At 39.2% G+C, this 25009-nt stretch overlaps 1 protein-coding gene across 5 annotated transcripts in view; it reads left to right on the plus strand.

Moving 5' to 3' along the window:
• PHF21A (PHD finger protein 21A) overlaps positions 1-25009 on the plus strand; it is a 136975-nt gene that overhangs the window by 23883 nt on the left and 88083 nt on the right. For all 5 annotated transcript variants that reach the window (XM_081906037.1, XM_081906036.1, XM_081906035.1 and 2 more), the window contains exons 2-3: positions 21186-21227; positions 22815-22972. In XM_081906037.1, coding sequence (XP_081762163.1) covers positions 22919-22972 — 54 coding nt within the window. In that variant the 5' untranslated portion in view covers positions 21186-21227; positions 22815-22918. The remainder of the gene's footprint in view (positions 1-21185; positions 21228-22814; positions 22973-25009) is intronic.

Raw genomic sequence — 25009 nt, forward strand, 5'->3', positions numbered from 1 at the left:
TTCATGCTTTGCAACTAGATTAGCCAGTAGGCCAACTGGGAGCTGAATGCTGCAACTACCTTCCAAAGCTTGCGATTGCCTCCCTTTATTGTGAAATCCGCTGAGCCATAAACTACTCTGCTTGTAAGAGGCATGCAGGTAAATATTCTCCCCCATCCACCCACTGCCCCCCTCCCCCACTGAATTGTCAACTCATTTCCCTCCCCTCCATTCCTCTTAAAGACATGGTTTGGGACGTTTTCAGATTTATATTTGTGGATCAGACCCATGCTGCATTGACTTGCACACTTGATTCCAACTTAGTCTGTAGTACCACTCACTTAAGCACACACTTGCCTCTTATGGTTTGCCCATTAAATTTTCTTGCATTCCTACTTAGCTTGACTGATGGAAGAGACTAGCACTGTGCAACACTAAAGTGAGCAAATCTTTTTTTCCACCTGAGGCTTGGAATGAATTTGTGTGCTCCATAGTACTAGTGAGTGAGCAATGGCTCATGGTCTCCCCCTAGCAGAGAGACAGTGTTCTGCTGTTTGTTTGTAAAAATATGAATGAACCTGTGTTCTTTTTCTCTGCCTGCTTGGGGAGTAATGTGTGTATGTGGACATCTAGTGAAGGGGATATGATGGATTGTCTGGATACAATTCATTGTTACCACAGATTAACAGTTTTTGACAGCTTTCTTTATTATTAACTGATTTCATATCTTCCATTACTTCCCCTTTAAAAGTAAACTTTTGCTGAATGTAAGATTTAGTATACTTCATATAGGAGTGCATTGTTTCAGTACTGATGGAACATTTTTTTCTTTTAGCTGTTTTTTAATAAGTAAATAAGATTGTTCACAAGTGGAAAAATGGTGTGCATTCTCATAATTTGGTCTTAATCTGTACAACATTGAGTTGCTTCACCAAGGAAACCTGTGCTGATATTTGGCATCTTGGCAGAGAATGCTTTTAGTTTTGTCTAGGCATTAAGGTTGGTGTCCCGATATCTTACTAAATAGCTAGAGATAATATTGTATTTCATGAATGGGTTAAGTTTGAGTTGGTTCTGCTATGACCACTACCACTGTCAAAGTTCTACAGGTTAGATTTTCTACTGTAGCAGATTTAAAATAAAACTTTTTTTGTACATGTCAGTGTCATTGAAAACTCTTCACTTTGCTTTGAAGAAAGTGAGGTGTTATGTTCATTCACAGATTTCATATGCTATAGGTAAATGGAGGAACAGGTTTGTTTTTTTTAAAGTGGGCAGGGGGATGATATTGTCTTGGCATCTGTATGTTAACTTTATTAAGAGACTATGATAGCAACAGCAAGATTGTTTGCCCTAAAGTTCCCTGGAGTGCGTAGGCTGCTTAGTAACCATCCCCATTCATGTGAAAGGTGGTTCATATCAATTTGTCTATAAAGTGTTCAATGTTAACAAATAAATTACTCAGATAGTGACTCTTTCAGACATCATACCAAACCATGGTTTAGGTTTTACCTGCTTTGATATTTTAATCACTTTAAGGTGTGTGTTTTTTTAAACATCAAGTGAGTGGCATATAAATTTTTATGAAATAAAATAAAATGAATAAGCTTACCTCTGGCTGAGCTTCCAGCATGCAACAAACCATGGTTTGGACATGCTTGTCCACTTTCATTTTCTGTTCTCTTAGTTCTGCAAGTTCATATCTGCATTTGTGGTACAGCAACCTAAAGAGTGATGACTGCATAATTTGTCAGTTCGGATACCATGCCAAACCACATGGTTTCAAAGTCTGGTTTGCCAGATAATTGTAAACTATGCTTTATCAGTCTGGCATCAAACTTGAAAATGTGTGCATGTAACCATCAACAGTAGTTATAGTAAACTAACACTTTTTCTAAAATCAGCATTTTTCATGTAAATTATTTAATAGTTTTATTGCTGGAGCTTTTTAGGGGTGATCGTTTCTGGACAGGTTTCTCTACCTATCCTGTCTGTGATACTGAATAAGGCTGGAAAACACCCCTTGACTTCCGTATGTGTAGCTGAGATCACTTTCTTTCTCTGTTCTGCCTAAGACTGGGCCAAGTGGGGCTCCCCAGATTTGTGGATTAATTACCTTGAGCTGGAGAAGCAAACTCTTCTGGTTACTTCCAGGCAGAGCCCAATCTATTGTTCGCTTTCACTTCCCCTTTTTGAGCACGTAGCCTGGACTCAAGTTCAGATATGCAAGGTAGAGAGATCTTTGGGTTATGCAAAATATCCAGTCAAATCCAGGTCCCTAATAAAAATGGCTTATTTAATGTTTATAGTTAGAAGGAGGGGAAATAAGCAGCAGCCTAAAAAGAAACAACACATTTCTAGATTTGGAACCTAGTCAAACTAAAAGAAAATTGACCAATTTGCTTGCAAAGTGCAAGAGTCTCTCCTATATTAGATGCTAGATGACCTTTTGGAGGAAAGCAGCTGAATTTTATCTCCCTAGAGTCAAAGTAGGTGGGTAGGATTGACAAGTGGAGGGGAATTTGCTATGGGGAGCTCCAGGTAAACAACACATAAGCTGGAAGCCTGTGATTTACACTTGCCAACAGCCCAGTTAGGTGGGATGAGGAAGTGTGAATCAAAAATGTTTCCTTCTGATCCCTGACAGACAAGCTCACTGTGGGGGAAATACTATCCTGGGATGCTTTGTATGTAAGAGAAGAGAATTTCTGAGATGGCAAGGCTATCTTATTGGGGCTAGGTAGAGAGATTCGTACATAGACAGGTGTAGTGTGTTCAGCCTGTCATCAAAGTGCTTTATAAAGGTTTATAATAAAAATGTGAATCAAGATTGTGTAATAACCCTATGTGTGTATATTCTGTATTCATAGATGTGGAATATTGCTTAATTCGCAGTCCTTATATACAGAGTATGGAATTACCGGTAACTGCTTTGTTTCTGTTTGCTGAAAAATGTAGTGGAAACCATGATCACTGGATCAAACTTGATTTTGCAACTTCCTTACTATGCATAGCTGTCCTTATGTACAGTTTAGCTAAAAACTTCAGAATGGCAAAGAGAAATACATAGAGGAGTGATAGTGTTCAGTGCTTCTTATGCCTCATGCAGTATTTTATTGACTTTTTAAAGGTATTTGAAATGGCTTCTTAGAGCAAAAAGCCAAAGGGACATAACTGAATAAAATAAACTGCTCTGTAAAAATATTAGCCTGCAGAATATGAACACTATGTGTGATAGTGTAAAGGAGATAAATCTTACTTGGTGCATCAACAAATATACAGTTGCCAGGCATGTGTACAGAACATTGTTGCTAGCATAAAATTGTAATTATGTCCTTAATACTGTGAAGAGGCTTGCATGTACATGGTTTTTAAAAATCATTTCTGCAATATTGTGAAATGTCTTGTGGAAGTATGAGAACTACAACTTTGGGAATATGTTGCATGGTTTCCAGGATATCCCTTTTATGGCTTTGCTTCTTAGAGGGAATTGCAGATGAACAGAATCTGGGTTTAAAATGTACTGTACTACAATTGCTGAAATATTGTGCTACGTGAAATTATATCTGCATAGGATCGTCATAACATTTGGTAAGAAAATGTAGCATTTCTTATAATGTAGCCTCAAAGTTGCGGAACCTGTAGCTGAACTCTGATTCCCATAAGCCACAGATATTTTGCCCAATGGTCTGGTTGATTGGAGTTATAGGTCCACAACATATGGGGAACCACAAGGTCTCCGCTCATGCAGTATGACTTCTTATCAGTCGGGGGAGGGGGGATCTGGTCCTAGCTGCAGCTCAAGGAATTGCCTGTTTTGACTCCTCTTTGGAGGAATTCAAACACTGAGTTTATGTGGTGCTTTATTTGTTTTGTTTCTAATGAGGTGCCAGTACTCATGTATTCCAGCTTTTAAGGAAATAACTTTTAAGAATTTTGTGCCATTCAGCACTGTGCTGTTTAGTATACTTATTTTACATAATTTTAATTCTGTTATAGTTTAATTATTTTTAACTATTATCTTCTATATGTTTTTAGCTATCAGTGTTTAACCCATGTTGTTTTAATTTTTGTGAGCCATCTTGAGTCCCAGTTCTGGGGAAAAGGCGGAATATAAAATAAATATATTGATAAAAGTGCTATGGGTGCCATGGGAAGCAAAAAAATGAGATGCTGGAACTCGGTACTGCTGAGTAAAAAGAAAGAAAAACAATAATATTGGGCTTATATCCATATAGGAGTGTCATTTTTAAAAAAAGTTGAATCCCTCAAAATTAGTAGTAGTACTTAGACATTTGAAATATTTTTTTCCATCTCTGATTTGAGGACTTGTATGATATCAGAACCATTGTGTGGCAGATGTTTAGATTGTTCATATAAACCTTCCTGCCACTGAGAATATGAAAAGTGTAATGAATTGGGGGGGGGGGGGAGTTTGCAGTTTCTATGAGACTTCCTGTCCCTTTGGCGTCTGGTGGCTGACACTTTTAGGAGTGATTCTTCTTCTTTTGCCCGGCATGTAGACCTGTGATCTTCTATGTTTTCAGACTTAGGACCCACTTCTAACCCAAACGTACATTTGAGAACACTTTTCCTAACTTGTTACCATATATTTATATGGCAGTACTGCTGCTATTGTGACCCATCTGACCATGACCGGGTTGTGGGTCCTGGCCCACCAGTTAAAGATCTGTGTTATGGACTGCAAAGTTTTCTTAGCCTTTTCTATTAAAACTCATTGCTTATTTCCCATAAAACTCATAAAATTAATAAAATTCCCATTTTACTGTCTCCCAGACTTAAGAAGCCAAGGACCACGCTTTCTTCTTTCAGGAATGGGAAGTTGCTGAGCCTGCCAGTTAAACGCAAAGCCAAACTTTTTGTTGCAAGAGTCACTTCTTAAAGTAGTAACGGGATACTTTTGTTTTAGTGGTAATAGATAGGGTGATGTAAGGGAGAAAAGTAGATGACTAGATGGCTGGGGAAACAGATTGCATCTCTGTACAGTGGTACCTTGGGTTACAAACACCTCGGGTTACAAACACTTTGGGTTACAGACTCCGCTAACCCAGAAGTAGTGCTTTAGGTTAACAACTTTGCCCCAGGTTGAGAACAGCAATCGCGCGGCGGTGGCAGCAGGAGACCCCATTAGCTAAAGTGGTACCTCAGGTTAAGAACGGTTTCAGGTTAAGAAAGGACCTCTGGAACTAAGTAAGTTCGTAACCAGAGGTACCACTGTATTTACTTTCTTGTCAGGGTGACACCCAAAGGTTATATAGCCTCTTAGTTTTTACTTTGCACAGTGCTGTCATCATCTGTATTAGCTTGTGAAACTTAAGGTGCCAATTAAGTGATGGTTTAGATGGCTGCATGCATGACTGTATAAAATAGCTTCAGCTGTGTTAGGAATATTATTATCATTATTATTGATTTATTAATTGCCTTCTTAACAACCATCTCAAGGTGATACACACTAAAGATAATTCTACAGAAAAGGGGCAGCCAAACTGAAAGCCATTCCCTGAGTTACTGCAGAGTGGGCTTTTGAGATCTTTGGAACTTGCCTGAGAAACTCTCAAGTAGTTTCTCAAGTAACCTTGTCCTGACTGTACAGTATATGTTAGTACCATCACCTTGATTGGCCTGGGAGCAGATTGGCAGCCTGTGCAAATCTCACAAGCAGAGTGTTATATGTTAATGGTAGTTTCCCTCCACATGCAACCTAGTCACTGTGTTCTGCATCAGCTTCAGTCTCCAGAGCAACCCCAAGGGTATCCGTACATAGAGTGCATTGCAGTAATCCAACTGTGCGATTGTCAATGCATGGAGAAGTGTGGTCCAACTATCTCATTTCAATAATGGCCATAGCTCTCTTACCAACTGAAATGTTAAAAGGGACTGGGCTGTTGGAAGTTGTAGCTGAAAACATCTGGAGGTTGGGGAAGGCTGCACTAGCCATTAATTCCCTCTGATGTAACAACTGTGGGTTGTATCCTACTTGGAGTTAGACCCACTGAAATTACTAAAACTATGTTAGTCATGTTTATTTCATCAGGTCTGTTCTGAATAGAACTAGCATTAATTACCACCCTATAACTGCTTCTGGAATTGCAGTAATCCCATTAAAATCAGATCCCTAATTCATGTTGTTTCCAAGCACGATTCTACTCTTTAAAGACGTTTCTAGACATTAATTCTTCAAGTATGATAGCAAAAAGATGAATAATTGTGAACAGAGTGCCAGAATAACTTTATTTTAGGAAGCCAACATGAAGAGTCCTTAAATTTTTATTTCTTTTTAGGCTGCACCTTAAACCTGTAGAACAGCCGTAAGGTTTTTCAGGGTGTGGGGCTAAGAACTGAAATAAACCTAAAATGTTGTGTCAGTAATTTAATGTGTTGCTGTTAATGCACCCTGACTTCTTTTGGTAATTCTGTGTAGGCTGATGAATGATTTTGTTCTCGCGCAGAAAATGTGGAATGCATAGTTTAGCATTATAGGCTAGGGGTGGTGAGGAAGCTTGTTATAGCAGGTGCCGGAACCTAAGAACCTAAAAAAGTCTGTTTTTGGTTGCAAAGAGGGAAGTTACAAAAGTTTGATTTAATAAGTGAGTGAGTCGAGTATGGGTGACAACATAGCTGTTGGAGAGCATCTGTACAGCATAGAAATGAACACACAGGGAGAAGGAAATATAAAACCAGTTGAATCAGAGTTGAATCTTCACTGCAAGAGGGGGGGAAAAACTAATTTTGCCATGTCTGGCAGCCCAAATGTTAGTCAGAACTCCAGACTAGGAACTCATTCTCATTATCTTCAACAGTGTAAATGGAGAGAGCTGTTCTGACTTGTTCACACCTAGTGATAACATGGGGAGACCTCTAGTAGCTCAGCAGGTTTGTTGCATTTGGAGTGTGAGCAGAATGTATGCAGGAGGCTGCATTGTACTTTTTAAACTTCTAGTGCTAAGAATTTCTAAGCGATTCTCACTTGAATCTTGAACAGTTATTTAAATTTCATGATTCTAAGTAGCCCAAATGTTTTCTTCTCCTGTTTCAAATACTGTTTCCTCTTTTTTACTTAAGAAAATTAACTAGACCAAGAAAAATATCAGAATTCACAATACTCCAAAAGCAAATGTTAAATTGAAAAAGACACCACTCTTTAACCTACATTTTGTGCATCAGTATATGTGTTTATAAGTGATATGTATATAATAAAATAGAGATAGAGAGCTGCTTTAACAAAATTTTGTGGTTTTGAACTGGTTCATATGTAACATTTAACCATAGTTTTAAATTATAGCTTAATGTACACATGTTGTTTGTTGTTCCCCTGCTGGCTGCGGGGAAGAAACAAGCCCAAATAATTCAGAGTCTGGTTTGTCCTGATATGCGAACCCAAGTTTGCTTCTCTCTATAAACACTGAGTAGTATGCCAATGACAAACCCAAATAGTAGCAGGGGATTGTATGTCGTTTACCCTCTCTCTTTCAAATTGTAATACCCAATATGACTTACAAATAGTTTTTTAAAAAAATATATTAAATATATATTTAATAATAAAACAAAGCAAATATTCTACCATACAGCCAAATACTACTACAGTTTAGTTTCTTCCCCCCCTCCTCCGGTTGTCTCTAACTGGTGTAATTTGCTTTGGATTGGGTATTTTGTATATATGGTTTTATTGTTCTGTACAGTGCCATGAAGTTTTATGAAAGCTAATATAAAAATATTTTAATCAGATAGAATGACAGCAATAGCTCAGAGACAGCACCCATTAAAAAACAAAAACAGAGAAGTTTTTGCTTGCTGTTTATCTGATTTTTCTGAGGGATAGCATTCCAGAGGTGGAATACCACAACTGAAATGGTACCATTCACCTCTGAACACAGAAGCACTCTGCAGGGCCAGTGTGGTGTAGTGGTTAAGGGTGGTAGACTCATAATCTGGGGAACCGTGTTCGTATCCCCGCTCCTCTACATGCAGCTTCTGGGTGACCTTGGGCTAGTCACACTCCTTTGAAGACTCTCAGCCCCATTCACCTCACAGAGTGTTTGTTGTGGGGGAGGAAGGGAAAGGAGAATGTTAGCCGCTTTGAGACTCCATCGGGTAGTGATAAAGTGGGATATCAAATCCAAACTCTTCTTCTTCTTATTGACTATCATAGTGAATAGGCAGGATCATATGGGAAGAGGTGATACTTCAGATACATGGTCCCAGATTGTTCAGGTCAAAACCAATATTTCAAACTCTACTGATCTACAGTCAGTGTAGATTTTTCAGTGTTGGGTTAGTAACTTTACTATCAATTTTTGAATTGGTTAGCGTTTAAGATACACCCACGTACATTGGTACCTTGGTTCTCAAACTTAATCCATTCTGGAAGTCTGTTCCAAAACCAAGGTACACTTTCCCATAGAAAGTAATGCAAAATGGATTAATCTGTTCCAAACTTTTAAAAACAACCCCTAAAACAGCAATTTAACATTAATTTTACTATCTAATGAGACCATTGATCCATAAAATGTAAGCAATAAACAATGTACTGTAGTCACACAATCAATCAATCAATCAATCAATCAATAGCTAAACTGGGTTCCACACAGTCACAAAAAAGAGCCACAAAACAAAAACGCAAAATAAATAGCAAAAAAAGACAGACCTCAGCATAACACTCAAATTGGAAATGTGGCACTCAAATCGGAAGCATAACACTCAAAACGGAGCATGTTCGGCTGCCGAAAAAAGTTCACAAACCGGAACACTTACTTCTGGGTTTGCAGTGTTTGGGTTCCAAGTTGTTTGAGTACCAAGGCGCTTGAAAACCCAGGTACCACTGTACATCACATTTTAGGAATCTAACCATAACATTGCAAATCACTGTGGCAAAATTATATTTATTCAAGAGGCTATATGGTTGGTGTGCTAAATTAGATTGATGAAAGATACAGGGCTTTTTTTTCAGCCAGAGCTCAGCTCTGGAACTTCTCAGGTGGGCACCACTGACATTCTGTGAGGACAAAGAACCATAAAGGTGGCCTATATAGTAAATAAAAGCAGAGTTTTAGTAAAGGAGTATCACAGAATACATAAAGGGATAAGGCTACTCCACTGAAAACCGAAACCTGGAATTCAGGTTAAACCTATAGTAGACAAGTAGAAAGGGGCCTAATCAGATGTTCCTTCATCCCAATAATTGTGCTTGGAGAGAAACTGGAAGTGGGCCATAGGCTTGTACACTTCCTGCCCTATCCCCTATCACTGTGTGGAAATGAGCAAATGAACCAGGAAATCCTGCATTCAAATAAACTTGGGATTGCCTGATTCATTTGTGCAGCTGCGGAGCTTTTCCTAGGTATAATGAAACAAGCACTAGATATTATTTGGTTTATTATGTATGCCACCTTTTGGGGTCAAACCATCCCAATGTGGCTTCCAACAGTTATATGCCAATGATATATGATGCACAATAAATTTAAAACCAGCAAAACACAATTACAGGATTAATAAAGGTAATCAGCGATAGTATTAAAGCAAGACTCAGTGTATTGGTTTCCATAAGACCACAAAAATAAAGCAACACAAGAAATACATCATAAAAGCCCTAACTGCTGAGTATATGTATGTCTGTGTTTTGGCAGATTAGTGCCCTCTGATCACAGTATCTAGCAAATATGTATTTTGCATGTAGTAATGCAACATGAGTTTGACCAAACTGCGGGAGGCAGTGGAAGACAGGAGTGCCTGGCATGCTCTGGTCCACGGGGTCACAAAGAGTCGGACATGACTAAACGACTAAACAAACAAAACAAACAATGCAACTAAACTTAAAATGTTTGAACAAAGAAGCTACTAGTGATCTGAATATTAGTTTTGTCTATGTATGACATCACTGAAGATCTTATTAAACCGTGACATTATTTGATTCATGTGTAGAAGCTGAAACCTGTTTTAAAAGTGTAACTAGCACCATCCATATACGGTAGTGAAAATTGTAAGTTTTCTCAGATCTTTGCATTATTGTTCTCACTTGAGACTGCTGTCCTCTACAGAGAGAGCTTGCAAGATCTAGCCCACTTTTACTACTAGTTTGTAATGTATAAAAAGGAATGTTTAGTAATTTGGGACCAGGGTAGTCATGTTATTAATTTAAGAATGTCTCATTATCCTGTCAATTTTATTTGTAACAGAAAATACTTTTAGATATAAATTCATCCATTTAACAGGTATTCATTTAAATGTGTTTCATTGTATTTGGTTTCCATGGAAATGGTGTACAGCTAATGTTATTTATAAGGTGAAAGTAAAATAGGGTGTCTAATGGGACCCCCTGCTGCTCTGATGAGGAGACTTTGGGGGGGTGGGAAATAAAGGCTCGTGGGATTTTGAACAAAGTTTAATGGAAGTCTCTTGTAACTGCTTGTAAAAGACCAGTATTAGCAGTAAACAAATACTTCATGGTGATTGGGAAAACATACATTGAGTTTCCCTCACCACTTATATTCCTCTTCTTTATGTTTCTAAACTTTTATTTTGTATGTATAGGACTAAAATGTTAATGGAAATTAAGAAGAGCTTTCAAAAACCTCCATGCATAGCTGAAAGTTAAGATTATGAAAATCTCCATTACAGTCACTTGTTTTCACATGTATATAATTGTCTTAAGTATTTGTTTCTGCTGACATCCTCAATTATTGGCTTCCTTCTTAAATGGCTTTTACAAAAAAACAGGCAAAACTTTCAGTCATCAATTACATACATGGAAAATGCTTCCGTTGAAGTGTTTTTGCTGCTTTCTGCTTTGTCAGCCTTACACCAAAGGGTTTTCTGAATGTAGAAATTTCATTTGGCTTGCTCCTACTTCCCAAAGTTGCTTACCTCTTTGTTCAACAATGCATACTTTAATACAGATGTATAATATAGTGGGTGTAGCAGGAAGGAAGCTATTTGAGCCTCTGGGTTTGTTTTGCTTTCATTTTGAGACTTTTTCTTGTCCTTCATACAATTTATTAAAAAAAATCTTAACCTTTTATCTAACACCACAATTGAAGAAGCAAAAGGGTTCCCACTCTGCTTTTCATTTATATGTTCCTGTATCACCTCTCCCTGTTAATATTTGCATTTATGATTCCCCCCCCCCCCCAGCCTGAATTGGTGGATGTTTCTGGCAGGTGCTTTGTTGAGATGTATATATTCTTGGCAAGAAGTATGGAATCTCAAAGTGCAGTGGTAGCACTCTTGATGTTTTCTGCCCCAAAGAAGGCACAAGCTCTGATGTGATTCCTTTGTGGCTACCTATCTAAATTGCCCTCCTCACTCAGGGACTGCCTTGAGATTCCCAGTGCAGGGATATACTGGAAAACATCACGGCAGGCATAGCCTGTTTCCTCTCAACTTGTTTAGTAAAGAAAGAATGCCAACTCTATAGGCCTCCCATAAGCTATGCTATTATTCAGATGTTTGTGATCAGTTCCATTCCTGGGGTATCCATGCTCCTATATGGAACTTTGGAATCGTTTTTTAAGAAAAATAAAAGAATAAGTGTATCCCTTTGGAGTTGACACAATTGGGAACTCTCTATTCTTAATTTGCTTTTGTTTTTGCTTTTAAACTGTTTAATACTTGTTCTTAGTTTCTAGGTATTGATGCGTACCACTTGTTGGTAGATATATGGATAGATAATGCACACTTCTTTGACTCTTGGGTCCTTTCCAATGGCCCCATTGAATCAGAGGTAAATCATCTGTGGCCATGTTCAGAGTTTTACTTTTGCTTGGACAAAGTGGTATCTACAACAGCAATATACCGTACTCTTCCATGTATAAGATGAGGTTTTTTATTGAAAAATTATGTTAGAAATTGGGGGTTGCCACGAGCCGGAGATTGTTAGCGGCTATTGGGCGTGTTATTGTTGGCTGTGGCAAGAGCTGGTGTTGATTTGCTGTTGCTGCAGCAATTGGGCAGGTGATAGGTGGCTTTTTGTGACGCGTGTGAGTGGCAGCGTAGGTCAGGTGGGTGAGTGATTGTCAGCATTCCCCCCCCCAAAAAAAGCTCAACAACTCTGTGCCACCCCTCCCCAAAAGCTCAAGAACTTTGGGCAATCTCCCCCATTTGGAGTCCCCAAAAATAGGGGGCGTCTTATATACGGGGGCATGTAATACACGGAAAAATAGGTTAATTTGCATGCAGCTAGTCTTCCTCTCTTGTGGATAAAGCATGTGATATCCATTAAATTCTGATGCTGAACTATTATTAGAGTAGTTTTGTGCATTGGTGAACACTTTCTCCATGATTAGACGAACTAGATATTAAAGGAAACACATGATTACTGCTAAAAACAGCAACCCCTGTCCTAATAGTTCAATTTATTTTCCACTTTTCCAAGGTAGTCTGTGCCCAAAGCAGCACACAGTAACCATCAGCTTACTGCGTTAATTGTGTTTTATTTTGATAAAACACAATTTTGTTTTTAAAACATCAATTTATTGCATTGTAGTGAAGTTTTCCCCATCCCATCATGCTTCAGTGGCTTCTGTTTCTAGACAGTATTACTGTGCATTATTCCCACAACAGAAGCTTGAGAGATGATGTCTGAATTGTACACATGAAATAAGTAGCAAGTGTGCAGTAGTTGCACTGAAAAGCCAAGTCCTTAAGCTTTTGTATGGGAGCCACTATCTTCACTGTCTTCCTTTCTAATCACACAGCTTGAGGATTTCAAGTCCATATTCTTAGTAAAGAGATTCAGGCCATAAAAAGTTGAATAGTACCACATGCTTGTTAGTGATGGCGTAGCAGTTCAGCAAGAAAAGGGAATCAGACTTTTTATCATGTGCATGTAACCGCCACCTTTTCTCATGGGGCACTGTTCTCTGTTTGGGGGTACTGAGGATTACAAACATCTTCTAGAGGGTATTGATGGCTGCGCCTTTACATGTAATGTTTCTCCTTCACAGAAATAATATTGGTGTAGAGCAAAATATATACACATGTGTCTTATGTATACAGCTTATGCATTTTCTTATTACCACAAGCTCCTGTGTGTGCATTGGCTTACCCTGTGAAGGTAAAATGTATGTAAAGTAGTCTTGTGCTATTGAGATGATTATTTCTCTTCTACTCCCATGTCTGATCCAGGATGCTGGAGGAAGCAAGAGCAGATGTCTAGTAGATACTAATCCTTCAGCTTTGTCAACCACTATGCCCTCAGTCATATTCTTACCATATGGCTGTATCTTATTGGGAGTTAAGTTTACTTATGGATTCCAATTCTGATCTCAAAGATCCCTGTCCCCATGTTTTTATCGTTGCTCCGACTTCAAAATCATCCTCATGCCTCTGTAACATTCTTTTGACATGCCTACTGCCCTTTCTCCAAGTGGCTCTTGTAATAATTTCAGAACTGTTTAGAAGACAAGTAGAGGCACTGCAATAATCATGTGTGGCTTCATAACAAGGGACAGTTTCCCTTTTGTTTCTGAAAAGAATATTTTTAAGGATTGACTCTATTCCGGAAAACCAAGTTTGAAGATTAGGTCTTCTGACCCTCCTGATAACCACAGCTGCAGATATCACAGTATATTGGTCTCTTATCCAAGGAATGTTGGGGGGAAGGAGTAAACAAATACAGTGCCTGAACTTCAAAGAGCATTTCCTGATGGAAAACACGTTCAGAACAAAATAGAAACATATTACAGAACTGTGGCGTACTTTGCTTTTTTCAAATAGAATAGCCATGTGACTATTTCGTAATGTATGTTGGATTTGTGATTATCGCTCGTCTGGATGATGGCTGGGTATTTTTGCTGTTGTAGCATATTGAGTGGAATGGATATGGTGACTTTCCTGTCCCTTTTTAGTTGCATGATTTTGTTTTCCTGCTCAGCCTAACCTTGTTCATGTTTCTTAGAAGAAAGTTCCACTGTGTTCAGTATGACTGTAAGATTATGTAAACTTCCTTGGAGTGTGAGGAAAGTATGGAAATGTCTGAAAAGTAGCATCACTCCTGTGTAGTGAAGCCATCAAATGCCTACTTTACTATCCTGCCAGCTGTAAATAAATGCATACTGGATTTGCTGCATGATCAGAATTTGTTTTCAAATCCTACTTGTGAATTCTGGCTCAAAACCCTCTTTTGTGTACAGAAACCTTCAGTATTAGTTTCTTCATCATAAGTATGAAGCCAAGCTAACTGAAACTGCAAAACTCGAAAAATTCTAGCTGTAGTAGAAGAATCTCCTGCAATATCCAGAACCATCAGTTTCATCTTCTCTTGGGTTCTAGAGGGCACTTTCATTTGAACAAAGGTAAATAGGTGGTGTTCAAGAATCTACATGGGACAGATCATCAAGAATCTACATGGGACAAACCGCTTGGACAGATCATCAGGTGTTTTGGGGCTGGGTGTTCACCAATATGCGGATGATACCCAGCTGTACCTCTTGTTTAAATTAGAACCAGTGAAGGTGGTGAATGTCTTCTGTGAGTGTCTAGAGGCATTTGGAGGGTGGATGGCAGTCAATCAATTGAGGTTGAATCCTGACAAGACAGAAGTACTGTTTCTGAGGGATAGGTGGTGGGCAGGTGTGGGGGACTCCGTGGACCTGAATGGGGTTACTGTGTCCCTGAAGGAACAGGTGTGCAGCCTTGGGGTCATTTTGGACTTACAGCTGTCCATGGAAGTGCAGATCAATTCTGTGTCCAGGGTGACTGTCTACCAGCTCCATCTGGTATGCCAACTGAGACTCTACCTCCCTGTGTACTGTCTTGCCTGAGTGGTACATGATCTGGTTAACTCCTGCTTGCACCACTGAAATGCACTCTGCACAGGGCTACTTTGAAGGTGACTCGGAAACCACAACTAATCCAGAATGCAGCTGCTACACTGGTAACTGGGAGCCGCCGCTGGGACCATCTAACACAGGTTTTGAAAGATCTGCATTGGCTGCTAGTATGTTTCTGAGTGTTGGTGCAGACCTTTAAAGCCCTACATGGGCTCAGCCCTGTATACATGAAGGAGAGTCTCCACTCCCAGTTTTCGCCCTGGGCACTGAGATCCAGCTTTGAAGTCCTTTTAGCAGTTCCTTCACTGCAAGAAGTGAAGTTACAGGGAACCAGGCAGAGGGCCTTCTCGGTGGTGGCACCTGCCCTGTGTAACACCCACCTGTCAGATGTCAAATAGCTAAATAACTACACAGCTTTCCAAAGACATCAGAAGACGGCCCTGCATCGGGAAGTTTTTAATGTTTGATATCTCACTGCTTTAATATTATGTGGGAAACCACCCAGAATGGCTGGGGGAATCTGATTGGATGGGTGGGGTGTAAGTAAATAATAATAATAATAATAATAATAATAATAATAATAATAATAATAATACCACCACCTTCTGTGCATTTTGCGCAGGTAGTTGTACTCAGGGATGTCATGCAATGATATACCAGAGTTCCTCTCAGATAGTCTTCCTGTAGAAAGGAAATAATTTGCCTTTCTGAAGTGTACATAGACACTCTGAAAAAGTATGCTATGAGTTCAAAGGAAAGTTCAGAAACATTGATAAAGTTTTTTTTAAAAAAAATATGCACTCCTCCTTTCTAATTGTGTCTGTTGAGCTGTCCATTGAGCAGATTTCTCCATGTTTTTATTCACAGCAACATGGAAATAAAACTGATTTTTGAAGTAATAAGATAAAATATCTTTGTTTTAATCAGAATTATTTCATATTGAATTTCAGTTAGAGTAAGTGTCCTTTCCCTGGCTTAAAATACCTAAATCTAATATGAACAACTTTGTCTGCACTCATAATACCTTAAAAACTCACTGACATTTTAGTAAACCCTGCTTTTTATGTAAAAGAATAAATCAGGACAGGAAAGTAATTTTAGGTTGTGCATTATAATTATGCCATTGTGGGCCTCTTTTGTAGTATTGTTCAGACTATGAACCTTTGGACTGTTGATTAAATTGCATGGACATTTATTTTCTATGACATTGTGAAATTCTCTTCTGCAGAGTAAGTATCAGCTCTTCCTCCTTTATAGTTCTAAGCACATCTTCACATGTAATGGGTGTGCTTAGTGTCATAAGAACATAAGATGATCTTGCTGGATCAGGCCAATGGCCCATTTAGCCCAGTATCCTGTTATCCAGTGGCTAACTAGATACCTGTGGGAAATCTGCAAGCTGCATCTGAGCACAAGAACAACCCCCCCCCCTCCACAGTTTCTAGCAACTGGTATTTGGAAGCATACTATATACTGCCTCTGATTGTGGAGGCAGAGCATAGCCACCAAGGCTGTGGGAGCAAATTCTACAGTTGTTCTATGTGCTGCACGAAGAAGTACTTTCTGTGTGTGTGTGTGTGTGTGTGTGTGTGTGTGTGTTTGTGTACAGACCAAATAGAAATACTTACTTTCATAATTGCTTCCCTAAGCAGAAATAAATTCTGTGGCTCAAAGGCTATGAAGGTTGAATAAACAGGGGTCAGGGGCTATGCTCCTGGTATTGTAAAAGCTTACTTTTCTTGCAAACACAGATTTCATTTATTACAGCAACCAAACTTGATTTTATCAATCACTTTCAATCCAGCCCTTTTCTTGGCGTTTTAATTTGGTTATAAAAATGATCCATCCTGTATAGGGACAACCTAACATGCAAGTTGTACTTTCCAGCTGTGTTATTATTTGTGGTGTAGTAGCAATTTTTGATCTTTTTAGAAAAACAATCCTTTTTTATGATTCACTTTTGAGTACTACTTAGCACTTCTTTTTTAGACTGATTCCTGCGCTTCATTCTTGCTCTTATGGTAGACTTCTCAGGGGGAGCTTGGGAAGAGGGAGAGAACATTGTTGCACTGAGCTAAGATTATAGATGCAACTAGAAGTGTGTTTATAGGAAATACAGGGTCTAGTTCTCTCTAAGGTGAGAAGTCTTTGCCTGTACTTTACCACTTCAAACTCTAGGTGACAGTTCACATTTATGGAATGTTACTCCACATCAAAAACTTGCGTGTCAAAGGAGAGACGTTCAGCTTATCCTTTTCCCTAATGTACACCCCTCTCATGTGCAGAAGTATGTGTCCATGGAAGAGCATTTGATCATGCAAGCACTTACCTGTAGTCTGAAGCCCAATCGGAAGCCTGCTGCCTCCATGAAAACTAGTCTTTCGTGTGTCCACAAAGGAGATTGCTCCCTTGTAGTATAATCCCAGCTTCTTTGCCCATAGCCCAAGAGGGATGAGATGAAAAGAATTAATTTTATTCTGTCTCTTTATTTTAGAGGAATATAATAGGTTTAAGCTTTATTACAGAGAGTCAATTTAAAATTCATATTTTTTTTAAACTCCTATTTTTGTCATTCTTGAAAATGCATTGCTTGTTTGCTAGATAATTAGCTTTTAACTTAGTGTGGTTTTATTATTTTTTTGAAGCTGCACTTGCATAGAAATCGAAATTCAATTAAAATGCTCAAAAGCAGCATTTTAAAATTTGTTGCCATTAAATAAAATTACATTAAATGTGTTGGATTGTACACAAATGAAAGGAGAAATGTTTCTGTTAAGCAGGAACTGACAGTAATAATTAAGGGAAAAGCTTTTTCCGCACAAGGAAAAAATGTAGTCCAGGTACCTCGGAGATGGAAACATTTTAATATCATGGCATTTTGTTGTTTTTGAGGGAAAAGCTAGGTGACTGATTTTCACTCATCTGTCTGGACTCAGGGGGCTACTCTTAAGGTGGTGATAGCCTACTTCCTCTCCCTGCCTAAACCATTTTTTGTTGTTCTTTTGCCCAGTTTGCCATAGCCTCATTTACAAACAGGGCTAGCTGTCTAAAAACCTCTATGCATTTCCAATTCCTGACTGACAGCAACCTTGCTGGACACTAGACTGAATATACGTACCTTCTGAACACTCAAGAATATTACAGCCACAAGCTTGACAAAATCTATACCATTTGACCCTGTTCACTCTGACCCAGAACAAGCATATTACATGTGACTTCCAAGTTTTTCTGAATTAAAGCTTTCTCCTCTTTTAAAGTAGCTGCTACAATACCGTTACTAAGCCATGCTGGCTAGGGCTACTGATGTTTGAAAACTGATCTCTGCTGCCTTGGAGTTTAAAAACTTGTTCTGCTAAAATAAAAGGCAGATCTTGTCAGACTCCTTATAAAGCTTATATCCATGCTAAATTGATTAATTTCATTAAACAGATCCATAGTCAAAATGCTTCTTCAGACAAGTAGAGATACTAGAAGAAAACACCCAGCTGGGTGGTATTGCGCTTTTGAGAGAGGTTGTAGATGGACGAAAGGGAAATAGAAAAATGTATTTTAATAAATAATATATTTCTCCTGAAGAATATATCCAGTTCTGGAAAGTTTTGGGACTTATTTTATTAAACAATACAATAATTTCACAACTATTAGTTTTAATCTCTGTATTGTTTGTTTTCAGTGCTGTGTTTCTAGAAAAAGAGGTACCAGAACTCACCATGAACCCCTCCCTTGTTCTCTTATAATGGCAATGGCACCCACCTGAAAGGTGCCAGAACTGAGTTCCAGTGAGTTCCAGCTGGAAAAAAGCCCTGGTTTGTTTATTTTTAAAATGTTTCAACATGAGCATTTGAATGTTCTCTGAGTACAGAGATATGCAAAGTTTGCTTTCTAGTATGTGAGAGCTTCTTGCTTAGTGGCACTTGATTGTTCTTCTTGAGTCTTGCTTGTATAGTAACCACATAGGTGAGGTTGCATACAGAACTGATGCAGAAGGCATTGATTTTTATTGGCATCTCTGGCAGTCTCATGTATTCTGCTTTGATTTACATGATCGAAGAAAGAAAAATATATGTGGAATAACAAGCATGTGTGTGTGTGTGTGTGTGTATACTGTAGTCAATGAATACCTCAGAATTCCACTCTTCAGATAATTTTAGCTCTGAACTTATCCTGAAATACATTTTTGTCACTTCATGTGCTTAAACATAACTGTTACAGGTATTTTGAGACATGCAACAAAGTTGGTAGAAAATATTCTGTTCTCCTCTGGTTTAAAAAGTATTAAATTTGAACTGCAGAACGAATATTGGGGGCCAAAGTTGGATTTAATAGTAATAAGTAACTCACACCATGCAGAGGAAAACGCTTTCTAAAGGTATATCATAGAACTGTAGAGTTGGAAGGGACCACCAAGGTCATCTAGTTCAATCCCTTCAATGCAGGAATCTTTTGCCCAACGTGGGGCTCGAACCCACAACCCTGAGATTAAGAGTCTCATGCTCTACTGACTGAGCTATATGATTTAGTTTGTTGTCTTTCTGTAAGGTGCATGAATTGTTTGCCATATGTGATACATATGTTTTCTGCATAAACTCCATGCAGTTACAGTATCTGCATCCCCTCTAACTCCATAAACCAAAATAGGAAGGGGTTGTCAGGTGCCTGAGCCAGCACTGTGCCCCAAGAGCCTGACTGCATCCATTCAAATTCATACCCGACCCTTTAATCTAGTTATCAGGGCAGTTTGCATAAAATAAAGTACAAAAAAATTAAACATGCACACAGTAAAGTTGAAAGCAGATCTGCACAAGAAAAAAGTTTTAAGTCTGAAGCTACCTGGCAAATCTGTCTTTGGAGCTTTCCAGAGCTGGGGTGCTACCACTTCAAAACCCTTTCTCTATCAACCCACTAGACTGCAGATGGTGGAGGAACTCTGAGAAGTCCCAAACTTTAAACGACAAGACCAACATCTTGATTGGGGTCTAGAAACCTGCAATTGTGTGGTAGAAGATTTGCTGCAGGGGGAGATAAGCAAGTTTGAGATAGTGTGGAGCTCCACAGTCCAGCTGATTTCCTGCTCTTCTGCACATGAGCTTCCTCAAGTCTCTCACATTTTTGTAGGGTGGAAAAAAATGAGAAGCATATAAGCTATACCCATATGACATAATGCTTATGTGATAAGATAGTCAAGAAACAAAGTGTTGGTGTCTGTTGAGAATACTATGCACCCATGTCTGTTGCTTTAAATTGTGGGTTTTTTAAATTTTAGATTAGCTGGTTCCAATTCATTATTCTCTAGATCTTGGGTAGAAATTGCCACTGTAGGGAAGGTTATGTTGCCTTCCCTGAAGTCATTGGGTAATGTTGCAAGTTGAAAAAAGAAGCCACTCTCAAAGATTGCAGTATTTTCTTCCTGTTGTATTTGTTTGTTTTTAAATTGTACTGGCTTTGTTCAGAATCTGAGTTATGGAGAAATAAAAGTCCAAACTTCGGCAAGTAGAGTCAATGAACAGTAAGCACAAAAAATATCATTAAGAATAACTGTTTGTGGTCTTTATTTAGCATCTTATGCTCTCATGAATGTAGGAGCAATGGAAATTTAACTTCCTTTCTTTGATGCTGGCTATTTCAAACTGTGAGTAGTACTTGTGGGGTGGAGGCTGTGGTCTTAAATACAGTACTATGCCTATACATGGTCCCTAGCAATGCCAGGACCCAAGCTCCATTTAGTTTTCCTACCTGGATGCTTTTCAAACAGGCAGAGCAGACAGGCACAGCAGCCAGGACAACCATGGAGCAGGCAAGCTGTTTTGTTGTCATCTGGTCCAAGCTCTACATTTGTTTCTACACTGCCATTTTGTCTGCCATTTGCTTGGCTGGAGAGATGTCCCAGGCATATTGTAACTGAATACACCCCCCAATTCTGACATCTGCTGGCTGGGAAGCCTTTTAGCCAGGCCAACATGGGTGGCATCTCCCCAAAGGGAGGAGTTGTCTTTTGGAAACTGCTTTAAGTGTGCCACAAGGCCAAGCGTCATCCTAATGTTTGGAGTGTAGGTAGGATCTTAAGGGTGTGGTTGTGGCAGGTTTTGTGCAGCCTAGGGTAATTGGTAGACATTTGGCCTTTTAGGTGTTTTCTTCCTTCTTGGGATTCTGATTCTGGTTTAATTTAGTTTTAATAAACATACAAGAATGAGGGAGGTTGAATAGTTTCTACTCCCCCCCCTTTTTTTTGTCCATTTGGCAAAGGAATTTTAACTCCTTTCTGGTTTAGCACAGACTGTAATAGAACTTTTCCTTGATATATTAAACTTCTCTCTTTTTTCTGACTTGCCATAATTTCCTTAAAAATATTTGTTTGGCAGTCTGAATGCATTTTTTGTTAACTGTACTATTTGCTGATTCCTCCTTGTTTCTTTTTTGTAGGGGGGAAACAGAGCTGAAGAGAATACTTGTTTTCCAAAACTGGTAAGCTATTTTCTCCCCCCCCCCTCTTTTGGTTATGTTGAACTTCTAGTCAGAATAAACGTTTTGTTTAGTGAAATCCCTAAAATAAGCAATGAAGATTTGTTGTGTAAAATGTTCATTTCTTATTCTAGTATTATAGATAAGGGACTTGAAGCACTTTCTGTCACGTTCATGTCAAACTTGACCAAATAAATCCAAACATGATAGGTACAATGTTCACTGTTACAGCTGACTTGCAACTTGTGTGCATTTAACCAGCATGTAGTTAGACAAATTGAACACATGCTTCCTGGGCCCTGGGAAGTTCTCACGCGGGCTCTGGGAGGTTCCTGCAAAATATTGTGGGGGCTTCCCAGAGCCAGTGCAAGAGCCTTCAAAGCCTTGCGGGGTGTGTGTGTGTGGGGGGGTAAGGCCCGCTTGGTGTGACGGCTCCAGAAAGGTTTTGTGGGGGTGGTTCCTGGGTTGTTCTGGCTATATGCAATTTTGGCTCCATGTACAATCCCCAGAACCTAACCCCACTCAAGTTTCAAGTCAACTGTATAGTTTTGTTTTGTTTTTAGTTAACTGATTTGTATGACTTGCTAAGCATTTTGATTTTGAAAGTAGTTCTAACTGCCTTATAAATTAGATGTAAGAAGAGCTGTTCTTGTTAATCTACTCATTCAATGCCATTTTATTTGCACGAAGTACACTAATATTGATATACATCTGCCTAATTGCTACTTGTGAATGTATACCGTATTTTTCGCCCTATAGGTCGCACGTTTCCCCCTCCAAAAATGAAGGGGAAATGTGTGTGCGTCCTATGGGGCGAATGCAGGCTTTCGCTGAAGCCTGGAGAGCGAGAGGCGTCGGTGCGCACCGACACCTCTCGCTCTCCAGGCTCCAGGAAGCTATCCGCAAGCCTTGCACGCTTGCGGGCGGCAGCCTGCAGCGCGGAGCACGGGGCGCCCTTCAGAAGACGCCCTGTGCTTCGCGCAGGTGTCGGCAAGCCTTGCGCACTGGGGGGCGCGTGGGGCGCCCTGAAGCAGAGCTCCCATGGCGCCGGGCAGACATCCGCAGCGTGGGGAGCCCTGCGGGAGTTCCCGCAGGGCTTCCCATGCTGCGGATAGCAGCCTGCCGCCCGACGCGCGGGGCGCCCTGAAACAGAGCACCCCTCGCGCTGGGCAGACAACGGCCAGCCCCACAAGCTCGGGGGACAGCGGGGAGGCGCAGCACTGCCATCCCACTGTTCCCTGACCTGGTTTTGGGTGGGAAATAAAGGAATTTTTTCCCCCCTTTATTCCCCCCACAAAAAAGTAGGTGCGTCCTTTGGGACGAAAAATACGGTATATAGCCTGTTCTCATTTGTGTAATTTAATATATCACTGTGAAAATAAGTTGCTTGGTCAAACTTGCTTCTGAATTAACATGTAGTTCTTAGCTCTTGAGCTTTTTAACACAGCTATGCTGCAAGGGGATCCACTGTGTTGGGCACGTGCCCTCCATTACAAAGCCTTGAGATAAAAGACAAGAATCTTGTATAATATATGACAAGTTGATGGCCCCACCCCCCTTTCCTGATGAAAGTAACAATATATTTTGCAGCTGCAGCGTAAAGAACAGAATATTTCCTTTACTCTGAAGCAAGTGTCTGAAGGTGGTGGGGATTTAGTAACCTCAACAGCTCAAGAAAGTGGAGAAGGTAGAGAATGGAGTTGCAGACTCTACAGGAGGCTCTGAAAGTGGAAATTCAGGTTCACCAGGTAAATTGCATTCTCTGCCTTGTGTATCTTACTTGAAATAGTAAAAGGGGTTGTTCGACTTCAGGAGTTCAGACCAAATACTAATAGTTGCTTGATTCTTAAGTTCTGGTGTGCTTGTAAGTATCATGCTATAGTGCACATTTTATCTGTTTTAATTTATTGACTTCATAGCCCACCATATATTGTGAGCTCAAAGTGGTTTTCATCTGCTTTCCCCGGACACGACACAAATACTTCTGTCCCCATGGTGCTTATAGTTGGAGTAATTTGGATAATTAAAAGCTTAGGGTAGAAGAGAGCTAGAAGAAATTAAAAATTACAATTCATAAAGATAAAAAAGTGATTAAAGGGCTTAGTTGTTTTTGTTGTCCCAATATTTTCTAGTCTCTCTAACTCATAATTTTCTCTATTAGCTGAACTCACAATCCAAGTTTTCCCAAAGTATGATAAACAGAGCAAGCATACAACAAACGGGCCCTTTGGAGTAGCAGCAACAGGTCTTACAATTTTTCTCCTCCCTTTTCAGCTCATAAATTGCAACTATTCACTCTGAATTTAACATCTCCAATCCTTATACAACATTAAAAAGAAAAAGAAATGTGGACTATATTGACTTCATTTCGTTTATGAATTGTTTTCCATGAACAACACCTTGAACAACAGAAACTTCACTTACAAATATCAACTTTACAAACGTATATAAAATCCAAAATAAAACCTTCATTTAAAAGGCTTATGGGGGCAAAGGAAGATCTTCCATAGTCACCAAGAAGATAATAGAGATGGTGCTTGTCTGATATTACTGAGAGGGCATTCTAGTGGGTAGGTAGGTGTTGCTAAAATGATTTCATGGGAAGTTTTGTGTAGAACTTTTGAAAATAGTAAATACAGCATGTTTGTAGATGAAAGCGTGTGTTTTTTATTTATTTTTTTAAAAATTGAGTCTTATTCGTGTTTGGATTTTCAGAGCTCTAAGGACATAATCCTACTAAGTTAACAAGCTTTTCCTCTGAAGAAACACCTTTAAGACAATTCTTATAACTTTAGAATAGAGTCATTAGAACCAACCCGGCCTACATTTATTATCAGGACCTGGGCAGCTGAGCTGTGAGGAACATTTTCAGCTGTGTCAATTGGGTTTTCGGTGAACCCCCAGCGTAGGTTAGGTAAGATTGCTATAGTGTATAGGGGTTCTAGTTTCCCTCCAGGATCTAATTCTGGCTGAGTCCCAATTTTAAGTGTTTGTAGTAGGTGTGGAACAGTAAGGACAAATGAGAGAATTCTGTGAACTGACCATCTTGCTGTCTACTATCTCCCTGCCTGAGCTGGTGGAAAATGGTCTCTAATTCAAGTGTTGAGGATCCTCTAAGCAATGCCAAGGCTCAGGGTGGTGGTTTATTATTTTCAGGGTGGTGGTGTTGTTGTGTTGTGGTGGTGGTTAGGATTTGCTTCCCCTGAGTTATCCCAAAGCAATTTGCAATATAATAAAAACATATATAAAACAATTACCGGTATATGTATAAAAACAGTTAAAGCAATTGCATATGTAACACATTAAAAACAACAACATCAATAATAAATATAAAAACAGTCTCAAAAAGCAGCACATACATAAAACCAATTCAGATCCAGTACAGTTACCAACTGGGATAAAGATCTCTATTTAAAAGTATTGTTGAAAGAGCCACTGAAAAGGCAGTAAGAGAAAGTGCCTGCCTGATATATAATGGCTTTAACTGCCATCCTCACAATTGTGGTTTGTTGAAACGTGGCAACAGCCTATACATGTTATAGGCTACATTCCAGATTTTTTTTTTTTGGATGAGCCAGTGTGGTGTAATAATAATAATAATAATAATAATAATAATAATAATAATAAATTTTTATTTGTATCCCGCTCTCCCCAGCCAACGCCGGGCTCAGAGCGGCTAACATCATATAAATAAGACAATATGCATAATACAATATACAACATGCATATAAAATAACATTCAACATTCATTAAAATAATGTAGAATATTAAATATCAGCATTTCA

The sequence above is a fragment of the Podarcis melisellensis genome (assembly GCF_964234715.1).
Source record: "Podarcis melisellensis genome assembly, chromosome: 1".
NCBI classification, from domain to species: Eukaryota; Metazoa; Chordata; class Lepidosauria; order Squamata; family Lacertidae; genus Podarcis; species Podarcis melisellensis.